At 59.8% G+C, this 20,194-nt stretch overlaps 3 protein-coding genes across 6 annotated transcripts; 2 read left to right on the top strand and 1 right to left on the bottom strand.

Moving 5' to 3' along the window:
* Positions 1-51: 51 nt before the first annotated feature.
* Positions 52-14,727, top strand: LOC132081690 (ethanolamine-phosphate cytidylyltransferase-like). 3 transcript variants are annotated; one of them, XM_059485540.1, is made up of 21 exons: positions 52-209; positions 285-422; positions 817-921; positions 1,736-1,806; positions 1,892-1,964; positions 2,408-2,506; positions 2,966-3,202; positions 3,446-3,526; positions 3,645-3,751; positions 4,535-4,623; positions 5,391-5,552; positions 7,739-7,805; positions 8,268-8,352; positions 9,358-9,402; positions 10,580-10,718; positions 11,311-11,393; positions 11,551-11,628; positions 12,209-12,274; positions 12,486-12,551; positions 12,932-13,020; positions 13,643-14,727. In XM_059485540.1, exons 1-21 carry the CDS (start codon positions 114-116, stop codon positions 13,731-13,733), a joined length of 2,067 nt encoding a protein of 688 aa, XP_059341523.1. In that variant the 5' UTR covers positions 52-113; the 3' UTR covers positions 13,734-14,727. The 3 variants fall into 3 exon arrangements, with proteins under 3 accessions (XP_059341523.1, XP_059341524.1, XP_059341525.1); XM_059485542.1 differs by lacking the exons at positions 52-209; positions 285-422; positions 817-921; ... (4 more) ...; positions 3,446-3,526; positions 3,645-3,751 and adding an exon at positions 4,064-4,169; XM_059485541.1 differs by lacking the exons at positions 4,535-4,623; positions 5,391-5,552; positions 7,739-7,805; ... (7 more) ...; positions 12,932-13,020; positions 13,643-14,727 and adding an exon at positions 3,837-4,064.
* A 794-nt stretch (positions 14,728-15,521) lies between these two features.
* Positions 15,522-15,961, bottom strand: ANAPC11 (anaphase promoting complex subunit 11). Of its 2 annotated transcripts, none has more exons than XM_059485906.1 (2): positions 15,809-15,961; positions 15,522-15,737 (listed from the first exon to the last, which is right to left on the bottom strand). In XM_059485906.1, exons 1-2 carry the CDS (start codon positions 15,915-15,917, stop codon positions 15,592-15,594), a joined length of 255 nt encoding a protein of 84 aa, XP_059341889.1. In that variant the 5' UTR covers positions 15,918-15,961; the 3' UTR covers positions 15,522-15,591. The 2 variants fall into 2 exon arrangements, with proteins under 2 accessions (XP_059341889.1, XP_059341890.1); XM_059485907.1 differs by having other exon boundaries at positions 15,522-15,645; positions 15,738-15,940.
* A 116-nt stretch (positions 15,962-16,077) lies between these two features.
* Positions 16,078-19,973, top strand: ALYREF (Aly/REF export factor). Its single transcript, XM_059485885.1, has 6 exons — positions 16,078-16,305; positions 16,466-16,597; positions 18,277-18,424; positions 18,578-18,641; positions 18,759-18,936; positions 19,698-19,973. Exons 1-6 carry the CDS (start codon positions 16,078-16,080, stop codon positions 19,710-19,712), a joined length of 765 nt encoding a protein of 254 aa, XP_059341868.1. The 3' UTR covers positions 19,713-19,973.
* Positions 19,974-20,194: the final 221 nt, after the last annotated feature.

Here is a 20,194-nt window from a genome sequence, read left to right as displayed (position 1 = left end):
AGGGGGCGCTGCCGCGGGAGGGCGCTGCCGGAAGCGGCGCGCGCGCGCTCCGGCCGGAAGGCGGAAGCGGCGGAGCCGGGCCCGGTGCGGCGGCGGCGCGGCGGGTCCGGGCCATGGCGGCGGGCGGCAGCCTCAGCCGCTCCGAGCGGAAAGCGGCGGCGCGCGCCGAGATCCTGCAGCAGGAGGAGCAGCGCGACCGCCGGAGACAGGTACGGTACGGCGCGGCCCGGCCCGCTCCACCCCGCCGCTACGGGCCGCCGTGACCACGCGTGTGCACCGGGCAGGTGTCCCGCATCTGGAGGAAGCCGCCGGCGGAGCGGAGCCCCGAGGAGTGCCAGGTGCTGAACGAGAGCGAGGACATCGTCAGGGAGCTGGAGCGGCGCCGCAAGCGGCGCGAACGGCTGCGGCGGCGGCAGGAGGAGGTGGGCGGCGGGGGCACGGGGAGGCCGCGCCGGGGATGGCGGGGAGCGGCCCCGGGCGCGGAGAGGCGCGGCGGAGGCTGCCGGGCTGGCTGCCGCCGAGCTCTAGAGCCGCAGCAGGTGAACAACCGCCGTGCCCCGGTACCGGCAGCCCGCCGGCCCTCGGGGCACTGCCGGTGTTTGTCTCCGGTCAGCCGCGCTCCAGGCGCCTCTGGCTGTGCGGACCGGTCTCCCGAGGGGCTGTGTCTTCAGCTACCGGTCTCCAGGAGGTTTTTTGCCGTGATCCTCCCACGAACAATGCCACGTCCTTTTCATCTGGAAATGACTGCTCATGCTGTGTCTGTGCTGCTTTTCCTGCGTGGCCCGAGCCGTGTGACCTGCTGGGTGTGTTTTGCAGGTGTGCGATGAGCCCGAGGAGCTGAGCAGGAAGGTGGCAGAGCTGGCGGCGGCCGTGCGCGGCGCCAGGCACCTCGTCATCTACACGGGCGCTGGGATCAGCACGGTGCGTGCCAGCCCCGGCCCTGCAGGCTGCTCTGGGGCCAGCACAGCGCCTGAGCCACGAGTCCTGCAGCCCAGGGCATTCCTGCTGCCCCGGAGATCCTGTGGCTGCAGGATTGCTCAGGCACAGCCTGAGCCAGAGGACACTGCTCTGGCTTCACTCGAGTCTCTTCCACGACTTGGTGTAAAACCTCAGACCAGTTAGCTCAGCAATGCTATATGTGTTATCTGACATGCAGAGACAGCTGGGGATTATTGGGATTTATAAACAGCACTTTGAGAATTGCTCTGTGGCAGTAGCCTGGGACAAAGCAGCAGTCTGGTTCTACCTCTTCTAATGTGTCACCTCCCCCTTTGTGTGAACTCTGTCCCTCCCTTCTCTGCTGAAATGGAGCCTGACTCAGGGCAGGGGGCTGGGTGCTCGTGTCACCTGCATGCTCACAGAGATGCTGAGTGGGACAGGCCAGAATAGAATCTAGGCAAAATAACAGAAGGCTCAAGAATGGAGTGCTGTGTAGCAAAGCGGGAAGTACCAAGGATGAAAAAGAGTTCTGGAGGGATTCCATAATCATAAAATTGGAGAAAGCTTACACTAGAAGTAATAATGAGAGCTGAAACGTAGAAGAGAGAGAGAAAACAGATCAAGAGGTTTCCCTGTGTTCAGGAACAGCTATGCTGGAAAACTGGGAGTGAATGAAAAAGCAGTGATGGCTGGACTTTGTGTTGGCTGCCTGTGTCTAGTTGTCCTGGGCTGGCTGTGGCTGTGCACAGGAGCTGTGCCTGCCCCCCCGTCAGCCCTGCTGTTCTCTCTGTGACAGGCAGCTTCGATCCCAGACTACAGAGGCCCCAATGGCATTTGGACCCTGCTGCAGAAGGGCAGGACCATCAGGTGAGGAGCCAAATTCCCTGAAAGCTGACACTGGAAGAGGTTAATGGCAATTCCAACTTTTTTTCCCCCCCTTGCTTCTTATCAGGGCTGCAGACCTGAGTGAGGCAGAGCCCACACTCACTCATATGAGCATTGCCTCTCTGCACAAGCACAACCTGGTAAGATATTTTTACCTCACCTCACTTGTGTTCCTCTGCCTAAAAATTATAAACCCAGCAGGGAATAGTCAGAGAATATTGCCTCGCTGCATTTTTGGCTCAAGTGGCTGCGTATCCATGTAGGAAAACATGTCCAAGCCTTCCTCAGTCAGCTGGAGGCTCTGGCTCTGGCAGTTTTCCCCAGTGCCTTTTCTTTAACATGTCGTATTTGTCCCTGGTGAGGCTGGTCTGGGGAGCTGGTCACAAATCAGCCAGCCCTAAAAATGTTCATTTTAGCAGGAGGAGGTTTCTATTTAGCTTTCACAAAGGTCTGTTCACCAGGCTCTTCCCCTGTGGGTCCTGCCCTGATGTACAGGCTGTTGGTGTGGTTTGGGACACGTGCATCACTGCTTGGAGGGATCCCTGTGTGGTTTGCAGGAGCTCAGTGTTGTGTTCCCTCCAAGGTGCAGCACGTGGTGTCTCAGAACTGTGACGGGCTGCACCTGCGGAGCGGGCTGCCCCGAGCTGCAATATCTGAGCTGCACGGGAACATGTACATAGAGGTGAGTGGCCAGAGCAGGAAGAGTCAACGTTAAGTGGCCTCACAAAAAGAGAATGTAAACTCTTGATCTGCCACTAGCTCAGAAGGAATCAGTACAAGGGCTTGGCCTGTGTGCAGTTCCTGCCTTCAGACCCTTGGGTTTGGGGTGAACTGCCTAGGAAGTGCCAAACACGGCTCTGTAGCTCTTCCTCTGTACATACTGGAACCTTTTGATTCTGACACCTCTTCCTCAGCCCTTCTCTGAAATCCCTCCCAGCATGTAGCCAAAGGCTGCCTGTGGCTGGTTTTCAAAAAAACCTTGAGGTTTCCCAAGTTAGCATCTGATCCCTGATGCTTCTGTCTACAACTTCTGCGTTGTCCCCAAAAAATGCTTTTCTTCCAAGAGAAGAGGCTTGCTCCTGGCTTGGAGTGGGTGTGATGCTGATGGTGTGACGGGGTTTCTGCTTTCGTCCTGCGCCAGGTCTGCACGTCCTGCACGCCCAACAGAGAGTACGTGCGAGTGTTTGATGTGACGGAGCGCACGGCCCTGCACAGGCACCACACGGGCAGGATGTGCCACAAGTGTGGGGCACAGTTGAGAGATACAATCGTCCACTTTGGGGAGAAGGGGACATTGAGACAGCCCCTGAACTGGGAAGCAGCAACAGAAGCTGCGAGCAAAGCAGATGTGATTCTTTGTCTGGGTTCCAGCTTAAAGGTAACTTTAGAGACTCGGTGAAGATTGTTAGCAGCATTCCCTCTTGGTGATACACCTTGGTGCTGAGCAGTCTCCTCCCAAACAGACAACTGTAAACTCTGGTGTCAGGATTCGCCCAACATCTGTGATAGTCTCTCTTCCTCCCTCTTTCCCCTCCTGGTAATACATTCCTTTTCCTCTCGCTGATACAGTTCACGGCTGCGTGTGCCTGTGGCTGTGCTGATCCGCTGTGCTTTGTGGCAGGTTTTGAAAAAATACCCGCGGCTGTGGTGCATGAGCAAGCCCCCCACACGGCGGCCCAAGCTGTATATTGTGAACCTGCAGGTGAGACAGAGCCCTCGCCGCTGGGTTGGCGAGCCGAGGGGCCGCGGGCGTGCGGGGCCCGGAGCCCCCGGTCCTGCCGCGGGGAGCCGCCTGCAGCCGGCTCTGCTCTCGCTCGCAGTGGACCCCGAAGGACGACCTGGCCGCGCTGAAGCTGCACGGCCGCTGCGACGACGTGATGCGGCTGCTGATGGCGGAGCTGGGGCTGGAAATCCCGCGCTACGACCGGTGAGCGGCGCGGGCCGTGCGCGGCGGGAGCCCGGCCCGGGGCCGCCGCAGCGCCCACCGCCGCCCTCTGCGCTTCCTCCCGCAGGGCGCGGGACCCGATCTTCGCGCTGGCCGAGCCGCTGCGCCCCGGCGAGGAGGGCACGCACTCGCGGAAAGCCGTGGCGCCGCCCCGGGAGCGGGAGGAGCCCCGCGAGCAGGAGCAGCCCCGGGAGCGGGCGGAGGCGGCGGTCGGGCGGCCCGGGGGGTGGCTCGGCCGCGGCTGCGCCAAGGGCGGCCGGCGCAGGAAGAGCCGCTGAGCGCGGGGCGGGGCGGGCGCCGGTGACAGCGCGGCCATGCTGCGCAACGGGGCGGCGGGCGGCGGCGGGGCCGCGGCGGGCGGCGGCGGCCACCGGCCCGTGCGCGTCTGGTGCGATGGATGGTGAGTGCTGGCGGGGCGGGCCGGGCCGGGCCGGGCCGTGTCGCGGCGCCGCGGAAATAAACCGTGTTGGCTACGCCGGTGCCTCCGCCTCCTCTGTCAGCGCGGCGGGACGGGCCGGGTCGCGGCTCCGCGGCGCTCTCCGTGCCGGGCGAGCGGCGGCGAACGGGCCTGGGCACGAACCGGCCGGGCCGGCAGCGCCCCTTCGTTCGGCCGCTTAACGGCCCCGGGGCCGGCCAGCCCTGCCGGGCAGGTGCACGGAGGGAGCGGCCCTGGAGCACCGGGGGCTCCCGCGGGGACCGGGGCAGCCCCGAGGCTGGGGCGGATCGCCCGCAGCTGCCCGGCTGAGCCGGCCCTTCTCTTTGCAGCTACGACATGGTGCACTACGGCCACTCGAACCAGCTGCGCCAGGCACGGGCCATGGGCGATTACCTGATCGTTGGGGTCCACACCGATGGTAAGAGGTTCTACCAGCACTCCTCCCGCGCAGCCCCTCAGATTGCCCAGCAGCATTAGCCCCAAGAGCTCCTGATAGGGTCAGGCTTCATCCTGCATCTGCTCCAGCATCAGTAGCCTCCAAGAGAAAGATGTCCCTTCTCTGGGAGTGGAGTTACCCTGTCATACTTTTGGACTGAGGATTAGGTGGGTCAGGTCTTGCAGGCTCCGAGGGTTAATCTGCCTTCTGTGCTATAAAAACAGTTGAAACAGCCAAAAATCAGTCTGCTTTTGCTGGTAGGAGGTGCAGAATTTACGTTTCAAAACAAATTACCTTTTGAAGAAAACTCTTTTCAAGGCAATCTGGAAGTTAAGTGTCAGAAACAAGTTCTGGCATGTCGAGATATATTTTAAATGGGTTTGTGGATGCAGAATTTCCAGTATGAACCAGGGGTAGTATGAAGTTACTGTTTAAGAGGGAAATTTCTCCTGGGGGGATGCTGGGAGCCCCATCTCATCCCTTCAGGAAGAAGTATCTGGGTACAGGGAGGCACTGAGACATTTTGCCCTCTGAGTGAATTCCAGGGCCCTTGTTAAATGTTTAGGAAATGCAACCGAATCAAAATATTTTCTGATCTATCTGGGGCTTCCTTTGCTACCACAGACTGATCCAAATCTGAGCATAAGCCTGCAGTGAAGTTCACCTGCCCATGAAACGAGAGGGGCAGTGGCTGAGAGTCACTGGAGCTGCAGGACGTGCTTCTAACTGGAATTTTGTTTCTCCCCCAGAGGAGATTGCCAAGCACAAGGGTCCTCCCGTCTTTACACAGGAGGAGAGGTACAAAATGGTGCAGGCCATCAAGTGGGTGGATGAGATTGCTCCTGGAGCTCCTTATGTCACCACACTGGAAACCCTGGACAAGTACAGCTGTGACTTTTGCGTGCATGGGGGTGAGTGGGGATGGGGCAGTGGCTGTGCTGACCTGGGCTCCAGGTGTGCTCCAGGTGTGCTCCAGGTGCCCTGCTGCAAACCTGCAGGGGCAGGGCTACCTGCACAGCTCTGCCTTCTCAACGCCTGCACTGGGCAGCACAGCTGCTTCTGGTCTTGTGGTCTGGAGAAACATCGGTGTGCTCAGAACCTCAAGAGTGGCCTGGGCCCTCGGTTTTAACTTACAAAGGTGAAATGTGTCATTTAAAATTATCCCGAGGTTGCCCTTAGCACCAGCAGAAATTTGTGTAAAGGGGAAAGCCATTTACAAAACTTAAGTGTGAAAAACACTATTGAAAAGGAAAGCATGCAGAAATACAACCATGTTTATTTCTACTTATCCTGGGACAAGGTTAGATCTGAAAAGCTTCTCTCTTTATCCAGCTGATAAGCTGTTCAGTGGCTCAGCTGACTGCGTGGCCAGAGACCTAGTTCTTAGTGTGAACACTTTTGGGTGTACTGTTGCTAAAGAGCACCAGTGTTCTGAGGAAACGTTCTTGCTCTGGGACTCTGTCCCTTCCTGGGCTGCTGCCAATGTTCATTAAGCCTCAGCCCTTCTTCCCTGCCCCTCTGAAGCAATTTTGTTACTTTGACCAGGAGTAGTCTTTGCACTCATTTCGTGTATCTCTCATCTGATCCCAGCCACCTGCTGTTGATAAGCCAAGTATTTCACAAAGTGTAAATAAATCCCTCATCTTTAGAAGATAAATATTCTTTTTTCACGTGGATGGAGTGGTTATCAAATTCCTCATTACCTTCATTGCCTGCCCTGAGGGTGTCTGGTGTACGTGATCCCTGCAGGGGTGCTGAGGGGTTGTGGCAGCACAGGAGTGCCCGTGGCCCTGCTCCAGCTGCTTGCATTCGTCCCCTGTGCCACTCACTGACCTGTCGCAATCACCCCGTGCTCTCCGAGCAGCACCCTGCCCCGGCAGCTTGGCCAGGCTGTGTTTGTGCAAAGGCTGAGTGTGGAAATAGCTGCGCTTACCTGAGGTGGTGACAGCAGCCCTGCTGTGTGTGCCCTCCTGGCTCTGTGTGCCCGGCTGTGTGTGCCCTGCCCAGCTCTGTGTGCCCTTCTGGCTCTGTGTGCCCTTCTGGCAGTGTGTGCCTGGCTGTGTGTGCCCTGCCCAGCTGTGTGTGCCCTGCCGGCTGTGTGTGCCCTCCTGGCAGTGTGTGCCCTCCTGGCTGTGTGTGCCCTCCTGGCAGTGTGTGCCCTGCCCAGCTGTGTGTGCCCTCCTGGCAGTGTGTGCCCAGCTGTGTGTGCCCTCCTGGCAGTGTGTGCCCGGCTGTGTGTGCCCTGCCCAGCTGTGTGTGCCCTCCTGGCAGTGTGTGCCCGGCTGTGTGTGCCCTCCTGGCAGTGTGTGCCCTCCTGGCAGTGTGTGCCCTCCTGGCAGTGTGTGCCCTGCCCGGCTGTGTGTGCCCTCCTGGCAGTGTGTGCCCTCCTGGCAGTGTGTGCCCGGCTGTGTGTGCCCTCCTGGCACGCCAGGCTGTGCTCTGAGGGGAGGCTGTGGGGTTTTGGGGAGCGGAGCAGGACTGAGGCACCCTCTGTGTGGGCACACTCAGGGCTGCCCACTGGCTCCTTTGGCAAAGGGAAACCAGCTTAGCTTTTGCTTGTGAAGGCTTTGCACCATCACCAAAAGTGTGAGAGGTGTTTCTGCAGGGGGAGTTGGGAGCCGTGAGCCAGAGATGAGCCAGAATGGCCTCTGTGGAAGGGTCCTGGATGTCACTGTGGGAGTGCAGCCACTGAGAGGAAGAACTTTCCACTGGATTAACTGTTTCATTGACTGAAAACTTGTAACATGAGCCAAGGGTTAAAACCAGTCCCAGAATAGCTAAAATGTTCATTTTTAACATTGATACAGATAGTGCTTGTTTATTGTCATTCAGACAATAGTCGGCTGTGCCTGCTGCTGCAGGGCACCCAGCAGTGCCCCAGATGGGTGATGGTGTTAATGTCCAGGAATGTCCCTGTCTCCACAGACACAGTCGTCACAGTTGTCACTTCCCTGACATCTTTGTGGGGCACAGGACGTGTCCTCTGTGGAGGCACAGGGATTTGGATTGCAGAGTTGTAGGTGTGTGGGACTGGCACAGCTGCTGCTTTTGTGCAGGAGAGCTTGTGTCCAGTTCTGAGGCTTTTCTCTCTCTGCAGATGACATCACCTTAACTATCGATGGCAAGGACACCTATGAGGAAGTAAAGACAGCAGGGCGATACAGGTAACCTCTTGCTTACCTGTTTATCTTGTTTTGGGCAGAGTTTCTGGGTAGGGTTAGACTTTGTGCCTTGAAGGAAAGTCAGATGAAACATACCATTCTTCAGGTCACACCTGAATTTGGCTGTGTGTCAGAGCTTCCATTGCTGCGAGCATTTTGGCTTCAGGGAAGGGGGGCAGCCGTTCCTGCCCAGTGGGGCTGTCTGGTTCCTGGCAGGGCTGGCTCTGGCTTTAAAGCCTCCCTGAGAGCTGGCTGGAGGGCAGCCTGGGTGAGGGAGGCGTTCACGCGAGCAGTGGCTGCGGCCGGAGGGCGATGCCGAGGCTCAGCAGATAAATGCCGTTCTTGAGAAGGAAGGCTGAGGAGGCCAGCCCCTGGTTTGGGTTTATCAGGTGTCACAGGTGCCCTGTGGCAGTGGTGGGAGGACAGAGCCTTTGCTCCTGCCTCATCCTTTGCTTGTCTCTGCAGGGAATGCAAGCGCACCCAGGGCGTGTCCACCACTGACCTTGTTGGCCGCATGTTGCTCATGACCAAGGCTCACCACAGCAACATAGTGAGTCAGGGGGCTTGGGGGGAGGTGGGGCACAGGGCACGAGCAGTTCTTCCCTCTGCTGCCCCACACGGAGCAGAGTGGAGGGTAGAGCTCCTGGGCCTGGCTCCTGCCTGGAGAACGGGCAGGGGCAGCAAAACAACCTGCTCATGTTTGCTTCAGCGCGCCTGAGATGGCACTGTGATGGGACACACTCTGGTGCCTCATGATCAGGGTGGGCCTCGGAACGTTAGGGGAGCTGCAGCAAGCCCATGACTCCTGCCAGGGTGAAACAACACAGTGCAGGCACGTGGATCTGTCAGCCAGGTGCTGCCAGAGTTAGAAACTCCTCTCCCTTTCCACTGAGCTTCATGCTTCTGCCTTCTGTTGTCTCTAGTCTAATCAGACCTTTCTTGAGTCTCCTCAGCTCTCTCTGGCTGGGAGCTAACCTAGCCAGGAAAAAGTAAAGTCAATGGTTTTATGTCAGGTAATGAGTTGAATTTACTGAGTAATGAAGGAATCGGGGAACAGAATCGCCTGGGTAACTGCAGCAACAAGTGACCCACAGGCGAATTGAGGGACAGAGGGACATGTTTTGTTGTGCTGAGCTGTTAAATTGGCTTAGCTGTAGCACAGGAGTTGACAGCGAGATCTGCCCGGTGCTGCTGGCTGCTGCAGGTGCCTGAGCCTGCCTCTCGTGAGGGTCTTTGGCAGGAAAAGGGATGCTGTCCTGTCAGGGGCTTGCTGGGCCGAGGGAGCATGCAGCTGTGCAGCACTCTTGGGGCTGCAGGTTGGGCAAGAGCCACCTTTGCTGGCAGTGCCAAGCTGGGATCAGATAAGGACACATTTCCTGTGACTCATGCTGGGACAGGACTCTGGTTAGGTATTAACTAGTTTGGCAGCATTCAGTGACAGGATCCCTGGTGTGCATTTGAGCCTGGCCTTCCCAGCACTTCCCACACACAAGCATATCTTGGTTGGATGAGCTGTGCAAGTGCTTAAACATTTTGACTCTTTATCTCCCTTCAGGATGAGGACCTAGACTATCGGAAGCACACTGACAACTTTGGGAAGGTAATGTGAGTTCTGGTCGTGGACGTCTGGTTGTTGTCCTGCCTGAGAAGGATTCCCAGTGTGCTTTCTGGCCTGTTGCAGGCTTGTTTGTCCTCCCACGTGTAGCAGCAATGTCTCAGTGAGCGTCCGTGTCCCCACGGACAGTGGGTGTGATGGGCAGCTGTGGCACAGGGCAGCATGAGCTGTCCTTGAGGGGGACCGCAGGGCTGCTGTGCCCCCTGAGCCTCTGCTGGGCTCCTTCCTTGCTTGTCAGTTCCTTCCTGCCACTTCCCAAGTGCCCGTGGCTCCAGCCTGGGACAGCCTCTGGCTGCTCCTCTCAGTGCTCACGTTGTCGTGCAGGTGCTGTGTTGGGTGTGGGCACAGCAGGTGTGGCCACGCTGCTGCAGAGCTCCAGGGCAGCACAGGCCTCTCGGTGCTCCAGCTGCCAGGGCCAGCCTGGGGCTCACACTGCTCCTAAGGAGCCAGCCCTGTTCATTTCCAGCCACATTGTCCCTGCTGAATGAGCTGCACCAGCAGCTCGAGCAACTCTTTTTTACTCACAGGGGATTTGCTGACTTGTCTGCATCTTCCTTAGTTGCTCACTGTTTTGGGGGTTTTGAGTAGGTGTTTTGAGGCATATTGCTCTAGCATGGCTGTTTGCTGGGGCTTGGATCTGGGTAGGATGGCTCAGGGCACTGGGTACCCTGGGTGACCCTGACAGCTGAGCTGTCTGCGTGCTGCCCTTTGCAGGGCCTGCTCTGGCCTCAGCTGCAGCGTGGGTGTCCTGCCAAGTGCCATGGAGCAGCTTTGGGTGGCAGAGCAGGTGACAGTGGCCGCTTGCAGAGCTGCCACGCGGTGGGGACCGAGCTCTGTCCCAGAGCTGAGGGCCAGGCAGGCGCCCTGGGGCTGCCAGAGCGTAGCTCGGTCGGTGTTGTCTTGCTTCTCCTGGAAATTCAAACCTGCCCTGTTGTCTTCCTCCTTCCTGAGCTTTCCTCTTGGCATCTCCTGAGCTGTCTGCTGAGGTGATGATTTAGACAGGGCATAAAGGGCTTTTGTGAAACTGTCTGAACACTCGATGCCAGGAATGTAGAGAGTCCGAGGCAGCAAATTCAGATGAGCAGATTGCCCAGCACTGTGTGTTGTCCCAGGCGCCTCCCAGAGCCTGAAAAGAAGCTGTGTCTGGTGTATGTTTCCACAGGGGCCCAAGGGTCATAGTCCCTGGACTGGTGTCTCGCAGTTCCTGCAGACATCCCAGAAGATCATCCAGTTTGCATCAGGGAAGGAGCCCCAGCCAGGAGACACCATCATCTACGTGGCTGGAGCCTTCGACCTGTTCCGTATCCTTCACTCTCCAGGGCTGCACCAGGGCTCTTTGGCTGATGTTCCCATGTTGGGAGGCACCACACTGCGTATTTGCCTCGTTCTTCTTCCTTTTCTGTAGCTGTGTGTGAGGGAGGAGTCAGGAGTGAGTTCTTCCTGGCAGTGTCTTAGTCACAGCATGCTGAGAAAGAGGCTGTAGCTCCTGTGTGGAGCAATCTGTGGCTGTTGGATTTCAGGAAGGCAGATAGATGGATATTCTCAGCACTCCAGTGATTGTGGTGCAGACTGGCTGCCACAGCACCTGGAGCTGACACGCTGTTCCTGGGGCAGGCTTTGAGCCTTTGTGCCAGAACATCCGAACAAGCAGAAATTCTGGATAGAGGCAAAGCTGAGTCCATGTAAGTTGGAGCTGAAAAAGTCTCTGGCTTTTGCCTAGAACCAGTGGAACCTGAGGAGGGAGGCAGCAGCTGTTCTTGGAAATAGGCAATAAGAGTGCAAGAATAAAATCCTAGGGATTCCTGACTCCCGCTGTCGTTTTTGGGTGATTCTATTTCTGTCTTCCTTCCTCTGTTTTCCACGTGAGCTTCAATTCCTTAAACTGATCTGCAGATGTTGGCCACGTGGATTTCCTGGAGAAGGTTCACCAGTTGGCAGAGAAGCCCTACATCATTGCTGGGCTGCATTTCGATCAGGTCCGTGTGGAACTGTCCCAGGGCAGAGCAGCTGGGCCTGTTCTCTGAGCCAGGCAGCCTGTGCTCCCACAGACAGGACAGGGATGTTGTTTTGGGACAGGGAGGAGGGAAGGGAGTTGCTCTGTCTCCCTCTGACTTGCCTGGTGCTCTGCCCTAGGAGGTGAATCGCTACAAAGGGAAGAACTATCCCATCATGAACATCCACGAGCGAACCCTCAGCGTCCTGGCCTGCAGGGTGAGTGGTGTCTCTGCACTCTGAGGGCTGCCCAGGGCCTGCTGGTGGGCACCTGTGCTCAGTGACCTTGCACGAGCTCCTTGGTGTGCCCTGAGAACACAGACAAGATGAATCACTTGAGGCTGCCAGAGGTGCTGGTCCTCTTGGGAGGCTCTGCTGGGCTCCTGTGCCATCCTGGCTGATCCAAGCTGTGCCCCATCCAGCTGCTCTGCTGGCAGTGGCAGGGCTGGACTCCACAGAGGGAGCTGTGTGGTCAGACAGAAAACGCTGCTCCCTGCAGCAGGGGAGAAAATGCCTGAGGCAAAATCGTGGGGAACCCCAGAAATGTTGCCTGGAGCAATTAACTTTTGGATTTGCTCTATAGGCACAGAAAGGACATTCTGTAGAGGAACAAAAAGCTGTGGTGTGACAAGCAGTTACTGCTGAACCCACTTCTCTGTTCCCTTATTTGAACTTCTGTAGCCAGGTGACTGCTCGGGTCTCTTTAAGAAGCAGCTGGCTTCTGGCTTGGGATTGGGTTTTGGGTTTTTCTTTGATGGTTTTTGTTAAATTTAAAAACTCTACCTGGTTCCTTTTTCAGTATGTCTCAGAGGTGGTGATTGGAGCTCCCTACGCTGTCACTGCTGATCTGCTGGATCACTTCAGGGTGAGTCCTTGCACAGGGATGGACATGGAGATGTATGGGGAGCTGAAGTGGTGCAGGACAGCACAGGGGGGCAAGAGGGAGGGTCCTGCTCACACTGGGACTCAGGCTGTGCATGCACGAGGGTCTCCAGGCTGTGCTCAGTGGGAGTAGTGGCAGGAAATGTCCCTGGCATCCTCTGGATCTTGTGAGTGACTTTTGTGTCCTCCTCCAGGTGACGCTTGTTTGCCATGGGATGACTGAGGTGGTGCCGGACAAGGACGGTTCTGATCCATATGAGGTAAAGTGCCACTTGCTTTGTCAGCATTTGATGGCCAGGGCCTGGCTCTGGACTGGTTGTGCTCCTGGACTGAGAAGGTACTGCAGAGGAGGCTTTGGCAGCTTTTCATCCACGCCCGAGGGCAGCATCATGGAGCAGTCAGTAAAACACTCCCAGCAGCTGCACTCTCCAAGCACTGCTTTGCTCTGCCTGTTCCTGATGCCTTCGTGGCAGAGGGAGAAATCCTGTGCTGGGCAGCTCCTGTGTATGTGGAGCTTTGCTTTCAGCGAGTGTTTGCTGTGCCGGCGAGGAGGTCACTGTGCATCCTGCCTGTGCCACGGCTCAGCTCAGCTGGGCTGCACTCCCAGGGTTTTCACAGCCCTGTCTGTGTCTCTCTGCAGGAACCAAAGCGACGTGGCATTTTCCAGCTGGTGGACAGTGGCAGCAATCTCACCACAGATCTAATTGTGCAAAGAATCATCAAGAACAGGTTGGATTTCTTTGTCTCCTGGTTCTGTCACATACTGTTCCCTCCAGAGTGTCTGGGGACTGATGGATGGGACCAAACAGGGAGAGAAGGTGTTGTCTGAAGGCACAGAGCAGCAAACTTGGCTTCCTTCCTCTGTCATGGCTTGGGCAGGCTGTAAATGTGATTGCATCAATCTGTACAGGGAAGGGAACAGCTGAACTCTGCTGTGTCAGAATGTGCTGCACTGCACATTTATTGGTTTTCTCCTTTAATGATAAATTTCCCTTGCTGTATCCCAGGGGAAAGGGCATGTTGCTTTTGGTCTTTTTAGGCCCGAGTCCTTCTTTCAGCACCTTGGCTCACATCTGTGATAAATTTGATTTTGGTGTTACATCACCCAGAACAGCCCAAGAATGGAATAGCAGCTTCCACAGAGGGAGAAGGAAGTCAGTGTGACCAGTGTGGGAGTGCAGGACTGCAGAGGGCTGGCAGCAGCCATGGGAGGCTCTGGGGGTCCTGGGGGGTTTCTGAAGGGCTCTCAGAACCAAGCAGCACAGAAGGCAACGCTGCCCTGCTCCAGGGGCTTTTGTCTACAGGCAGCGTGGGTGAATGAGAACCTCAGGGCACTGTGTGGTACTTGCAGGCTGGAGTTTGAAGCTCGCAACCAGAAGAAAGAAGCCAAAGAGCTGGCTGTGCTGGAGGCCATGAGGAGGCTGGAGCAGGAGAAGCACTAGGCTGCAGAGGGGCGTGTGTGAACCACCGAGAGCTGCAGCTTCACCCTCTGCGAGAGCAGCTGCTCTGTAGGAAAGGAGCCCTGAAAGGGGGCAGCCCTGCTGGCACGCAGGATGTGCTGCCCTAGCTCCTCCTGCACTAATTACGCAGACATAACGAGTTGGGATTCCGTTGCCTAGTTTTATCTCCGTTAATCAGTCCCTGTCCCTTTTCCCAGGAGGAGATTTGACAAAACAAAAAGGTTTTAATTATAACTAATGTTTTAACACGTTGATGTGCTTTTATCCTGTGCCATTTCTGGCTCTTAGTCGGAGGGAGGTGGAGGAGCTGCCGCGCCCCTGCCCCGCCAGCCCGGGCTCAGCAGTGCGGAGCAGCCCTGGGCAGGAGCAGCCCTGGGCAGGAGCAGCCCTGGGCAGGAGCAGCCCTGGGCAGGGCAGGTGGCTGCTCAGGCCCTGGGAGCAGCCTGGGAGCAGGACGGGGCTCCTGGGCTTCCCCTGCAGCTCTGCTCAGGAGCCAGCGGCGGTGCCGGCCCCGCTGTGCTGCCTCTGCTCAGCCCCTGCCCCTGCCCACGCCCAGAGCTGCCCTGGGCAGTTCCTTTGCTGCAGCTGCTCAGGGGCAGGTGGAGCCGGGTCAGGCATTTCTGCCCACGAGGCACAGGGATCCTGTCCCCAAAGGCTGTCCCTTGCAAGGCAGCAGGACCCAGTGCCTCGTGTGGGCTGTGCTGATGGAGTAGCTGAGGGCAGGGCCTGGCCAGGGGCAGCTTTGGGGGTGTCTCCCGATGGCTGACATGCAGCGTGCTGCCTCCGAGGGCAGGTGCAGCCTGCGAGATGGGTCCTGAGCTGTGAGCCCCCTCTGCCTCTCACATTCCAGGATCCTGGGCTGGGGATCCTGAGCAGCTCATTGCACTGTGCCAGATGGTCCTGCCAGGCTGTGTCTGGTGTCCTCTCTCTTGTAAACTTTGGTTGCTGACCATTAATAAAATGTTGACGAGTTGTGCATTGGTGTTTTTGGGGCTGAAGCGAAAGGGGCACGGGGCACACGTGCCCTGCTCCTGAGAGGGAGCCCCATACTCCCCGCGGCTCCATGGCACGGGGGCTGCTCAGCCCCAGGGCAGCCACCACTCACCCTGCTGGCCCTTCCTGGGCTCTGCCTGGCACAGCAGGGCAGCTCCACGTGTGTCAGAGCTGCAGCCAGGGGCACTGGGGACACTGGGGACACTCCTTGGCTTCTCTGCTAATGAGCACGGTACCCATGTGGGCCAGGCAGGGCTGGCACCGTGTCCGGGATGGGCACTGCAGCCAGGCAGGGCTGGCATCTGGAGCTCCCAGGTCTGGGCGGGCTCCCCCTCCCCGGCAAGGACAGACAGACAGACGGAGCCATCCCGAGCACGTTTATTGTCACCCCAGGGCCCCCAGCCCCGCTCAGGCCCCGCTCACTCCCCGGGGTACCGGGGCAGTCAGGCCCCGGGCGGCCCCGTTCCTCACCGCGGTGCGGAGCCCCGGGGCAGCGGGCCGAGCTGGGCAGAGCCGCCGGTGTCGGAGCTGAGAGCGGCACGGGCCGAGAGCGCCCCGAGCTCCTGCCCACCGGGCCGCCCGCAGGAACGGGGCTGGGCGGGGCGGCGCAGCGCGAGCAGCGGCACCCGGGCGGGGGTCCCGCCTCGCCCGCCCCGCCGCAGCGGCGCCGCTCCGCTTCCCGGGGCGGCGGAGCCCGCGGGGCGCCCGGCGGAGTCACTGCCCGGCCCCGCTCCGAGCACCGAGCCCGGGACACCGCACACAGACACGGACACGGACTGGCGTCGCACGTTTATTGGGCGGGCCGGGCCGGGCGGGTCACGGCCGTGCCCGGTGCCCGGTGCCGCCGTCACTCGCGGAACTTCCACTCCTGGCGGCACATGGGGCAGTGCTGCTGCACCTGCTGCGAGTTCAGCCACTTGAGGATGCAGTGCATGTGGAAGCAGTGCGAGCACTGCCCCCACACCAACGGGCAGTCGTCTCCGGGAACCTTACCTGCGGCACGGACACACTGTCAGCCCCGGCCGGCGCGCAGCGCCCGGTTCCGGTGCCGGTGCCGCACTCACAGTCGGGGCAGCAGCCGTTGAAGGCCATCCGGCAGATGCCGCAGTTCTCGTCGTTGGCCACCCACAGCCAGGACGCGACTCCGTGCCAGCTCCGCACGCGCACCCGCATGTCCCGCTCCCGCTCCCGCTCCTGCTCCCGGTCCCGCCGGAAGTGACGCCCGCCCCGCAGAGCCTCGCGCGCCCGCCGCGCCGCGCCGCAGCCCCGCCCCTTCCGCTTCCGGCGCGGGCGCAGCGCGGCCGGAAGTGCGGGCGGGAGCCGTGCCGCCATCATGGCCGACAAGATGGACATGTCCCTGGACGACATCATTAAGCTCAACCGGAGCCAGCGCGGGGCCAGCCGGGGCGGCCGGGGCGGCCGGGGCCGGGGCGGCACCGCACGCGGGGGCGGGCCCGGCCGGGGCGGCGTTGGCGGCGGGCGCGCGGGCGGCGGCCCCGTACGGAACCGGCCGGTGATGGCCCGGGGCGGCGGCAGGAACCGGCCCGCGCCCTACAGCCGGGTACGGACCGGGCGGGCGGGGCTTGGGCCGCGGCGGCGCGGCGGGCTGAGGCGGCGGGCCCGCGCGGGGCGGGGACGCGGGCGGCCCCTTTGTCCGGTCCCGGCGCGGCCGCGGGCGGCGGGGCCCCGGCGCCGGTCAGCGAGCTCCGGTCTCGTTGCAGCCGAAGCAGCTCCCGGAGAAGTGGCAGCACGACCTATTCGACAGCGGCTTCGGGGCGGGAGCCGGCGTGGAGACCGGCGGAAAGCTGCTCGTCTCCAACCTCGACTTCGGCGTCTCGGATGCGGACATCCAGGTGCGGCTCGGGGAGAGGGAGCGCGGCCCCGTTCATCGGCCGGGCCGGTGCCCGCGGGAGCCCCGCCGGCCCTGCTCCGGCTGGCACCGGGGCCGAGCATTCCCGCGTGAATGAATCCCTCGTGATGGGGCTGGCACTACGTGTGCCTGCTTTGGTGATCTCCTTGGGGCTGGAAAATTCGGTTTATAAGTGCTCTGTATGGGGCTGCCCGGTGCACAGAGTGGTGCCGTGGCTCTGCTGGGTCACGCTGTGATGGGAGGGTGCAGTGTGACTCTGTGAGCTCCTGCTCTGTGCAGCTGTAGCTGTTCCTGACGGTGCTGTGGGCTCTGGTGGGTGTCAGGGGTTCCCAAGGACGCACCCCTCGGTGCAGCCAGGTCGTTATTTGTCACAGCTGCACTGGCGCCGTGGTGTCCTGTGCTCCGCCTGTGATGGCCGTGCCCCCACAGGGGCTGCAGTCAAGTGCATTGGGGTGTCCCAGGCTCAGGCGTGGGCTGTGAGCTCTGCAGGGACTCAGTGCCACAGAGGGCTGCCATCACCCTGGCCTCTGGCTCTCGTGGCCTCTCCAGGGAGAACCAAACCGCTGCTGCCAGACCTTCTTCATCATTCGTTCAGCCTCTCCACACACCGACCTGGCTGCGTGTGGGGAACTGGGAAGGAGCTCTGTCACTCACTGGGTAGTGTGCTGCCCTCCTGTAGGTTCAGACTGGGTTTAACAAGTTCCTGTTTGTTGCAGTGAGGCAGCAGTGTGTAAAACTCAGCCCCTGTGCCTCGACTGCAGCCAGGACTCTCCTTCCTGCGGCTGCACGAGCTCCCACTGGGGTTTGTTTAGCAGCAGCAGGGCTGACAGTGGCTTTGGCCCCCAGCCCCATAATTTAGCATTGCCTCAGATGTGGTTTTGTTGCTGTGCCAGTGCCTCTTTCTGTGGTGTGAGAGGCCCAAGGTGCTCGGGTTGCTCTTGGTGTCCCCTGAGGCAGGAGCAGCCGACCCCGGGCTCTGGGCAGAGCTGACACAGCCTTGCCTGCCACATTCTGCCCAGAAAGCATCAGCCAGCTGCCCTGTGCAGCTGTGCTCGTGCAGCCCTGCCGAGAGCCCTGCTGTGCCTCGGGAGCAGGCTGACATAGGCTGTGCAGTAACCTTGCTGCCTTCCCAAATGTGGTGCCTGACAAACAAAACTGGGAGCTCTGTGGCTGCCTCTTTATTTCCAGCCTTTGTGGCAGCACAGGCCAGAGCTCAGCACAGGCCTTGGTTGGTCTCCATTTCTGGGGTGTGCTCCTCAGGGCCAGGAGTCCTGCACGGCAGAAGTGCTGTGCTCTCGTGGATCCCTGCACTCACATGGCCATTCTCCTCTGAGAAAGGTGTCTGGGCTCTGGAGTGTTTTCAGTTGTTGCTGCTTTGACTCGTCTTCAACAAAGGCCCGCAGTTCCCCTGGGGAAACAGGTCAGCATCCCTTGAATCTGCTTTCCTGGCTGCGGATGTGCCTCCTGCAGGACACGAGCGTGGAGTCCTGCTTGCTTTTGCCACCTGTGACCACGCCTGGACTCTGGCTGAGGGGCTTGCTGTGCCTCTGGGAGTTTCTGCAGGCTGTCTGAGGTGGTTGGACGAGCCCTGACCCCGAGTGTGGGGCACTGCAGCGTTTGCAGCACTGATGGACGGGCGTGCTCCTTTCCCTCTCGTTGCAGGAGCTCTTTGCAGAGTTTGGGACCTTGAAGAAGGCAGCTGTGCACTATGACAGGTCTGGCCGCAGCCTAGGGACGGCAGACGTGCATTTCGAGAGGAAGGCTGATGCACTGAAGGCCATGAAGCAGTACAACGGGGTGCCCTTGGACGGTGAGGCTGCCTGGCCTGGCCCCGCAGCTCCTGGGGCTGGGGCAGGGCCCTGCCCGTCCCTGTGCCCCCTGTGTGTGTGTGTGTGTGTGTGTGTGTGTGTGTGTCCCTCTCGGGCTCACAGCTGCTCTCCTGTCCCTGCTGCTCTCCCTGCAGGCCGCCCCATGAACATCCAGCTGGTCACGTCACAGATCGACACGCAGCGGAGACCAGCACAGAGGTGGGGTTGCCCTGCCCGAGCAGGGGGAGGGAAGGGCAGGAGCCCTCCCTGCTGGGAAGCCTGGCTCCTGCTCAGCTTCACTGGAGGCACTAAAACTGTTGCTTTTCAAACTTGCAGTGTAAACAGAGGTGGCATGACCAGGAACCGCGGGGTCTTGGGGGGATTTGGAGGTGGAGGCAACAGGCGAGGGACTCGTGGCGGGAACAGAGGGAGAGGCAGAGGAGCTGGAAGAACTTCCAAACAGCAGCTCTCTGCAGAAGAACTAGATGCACAGCTGGATGCTTACAATGCCAGGGTAAGTGCTGCTTGGGCACGGTAATGGGCTCCCCACAGCATCTCATCCTGGAAAGCACTGGCAGTCTGGAGCTAGCAGGAAAGAGAGAGCATTCTCCAGGGCCTTGCACGGAGGCAGTCTCACTCTGAAGCTGCCTCTGTGCCTTGGCTTGGGCCTGAGCTTCGCTCTCCAGAGCAGTTTGTCACTGTTCCTGATGGCTGAGGAACAGGCTCTGCTCGTGCCAGGCTCCAGAGCTGGAACAGCCACTATGAGCAGCAGCTGCTGAACAAAACTCACAGAGCTGATGGGATGCAGGAGTGGGAAAACCAAGGAAAATCTCATGTGGAGGAACTGTGTGGTGTGCTGCTGGGGAAGGGTGTTGTGCTGGTGGCAGAAATGAGCCCCAGCCTGGGGAGCCACGAGCAGGTGGCAGCTGTGGCTGGAACTTGCTCAGCCTGTGCCAGGACCCCAGCAGAGCTGAGGCCACAAGGACACCACGGCAGCAGAGTGGGTGTTGAGGATGGGATAGGTCAGGCGAGAGCATGGAAGGAGTGGGATGAGCAGGATTCCAGGAGCAGCCTTGGAGCAGTGTGGGGTGCAGTGGTGCTCAGCACGGTGTGCTGGGGCGTGGACCCAGCTGTCCCTGTCCCCACCACATGGGGGGCTCAGCAGAGCCAGGCTGCCTGCAGAGGGGCTGGGCTGGGGTGAGGGGGTGCAGCAGGGTGCCAGGGCTGTGCCAGGGCCGTGCCAGGGCCGTGGTGACGTTGCTCCCTCTCTTGCAGATGGACACCAGCTAAAGCGGCAGCAGTGGGCCAGGGAAGGACTCCAATCTTGCTCCACACTCCCGGCAGGGGCTGCGGCTGTGGCTACTACTACCGAGGATGGGATTTGTTTTACTTTTACGTTCTGGGATAGGTTTTAACTCCTGTAAAGGTTTTTTTTAATTCTCAGCAGACCTGTTTTGTACCGAGTTATTTTTGGGATAAATTTTTCTGGTTGCCTGTTGGGCCAAGGTGGCTTTTTCACCTTTGCCGTAATAAAATAGAACCATGTCTAGAGCTGTGGCTGCTGCCTTGCCGCGCCGGGCCCGCGCATGTCCCGCGCCCTCACATACCGTGATGCTTCGTGTCCCGGTGCCGGTGCCGGTCCCGTTCTTGCTCCCGGGCCGCTCTCCGGGTCCGGATCCCCGCGTGCCCCGCCCCGCCGGCCCCGCCCCGCCCCGCCGGCCCCGCCCCGCCCGCGCGCGCGTCCTCCGGGCCAATCAGCGCGCGGCCCGCGG

The sequence above is a fragment of the Ammospiza nelsoni genome, chromosome 19, assembly GCF_027579445.1.
Source record: "Ammospiza nelsoni isolate bAmmNel1 chromosome 19, bAmmNel1.pri, whole genome shotgun sequence".
Lineage (NCBI taxonomy): Eukaryota > Metazoa > Chordata > Aves > Passeriformes > Passerellidae > Ammospiza > Ammospiza nelsoni.
This window is presented reverse-complemented; position numbering and strand designations above follow the sequence as displayed.

Coding starts and splice junctions, on each gene's coding strand:
- ALYREF (XM_059485885.1), top strand. CDS start 16,078: ATGGCCGACAAGATGGACATGTCCCTGGACGACATCATTAAGCTCAAC. Junction 18,425..18,577: donor CAACGGGGTGCCCTTGGACG/GTGAGGCTGCCT, acceptor CTCTCCCTGCAG/GCCGCCCCATGAACATCCAG. Junction 18,642..18,758: donor CAGCGGAGACCAGCACAGAG/GTGGGGTTGCCC, acceptor TCAAACTTGCAG/TGTAAACAGAGGTGGCATGA.
- LOC132081690 (XM_059485540.1), top strand. CDS start 114: ATGGCGGCGGGCGGCAGCCTCAGCCGCTCCGAGCGGAAAGCGGCGGCG. Junction 210..284: donor AGCGCGACCGCCGGAGACAG/GTACGGTACGGC, acceptor TGCACCGGGCAG/GTGTCCCGCATCTGGAGGAA. Junction 8,353..9,357: donor AGGCTCACCACAGCAACATA/GTGAGTCAGGGG, acceptor ATCTCCCTTCAG/GATGAGGACCTAGACTATCG.
- ANAPC11 (XM_059485906.1), bottom strand. CDS start 15,917: ATGCGGGTGCGCGTGCGGAGCTGGCACGGAGTCGCGTCCTGGCTGTGG. Junction 15,738..15,808: donor CAACGGCTGCTGCCCCGACT/GTGAGTGCGGCA, acceptor TCCGTGCCGCAG/GTAAGGTTCCCGGAGACGAC.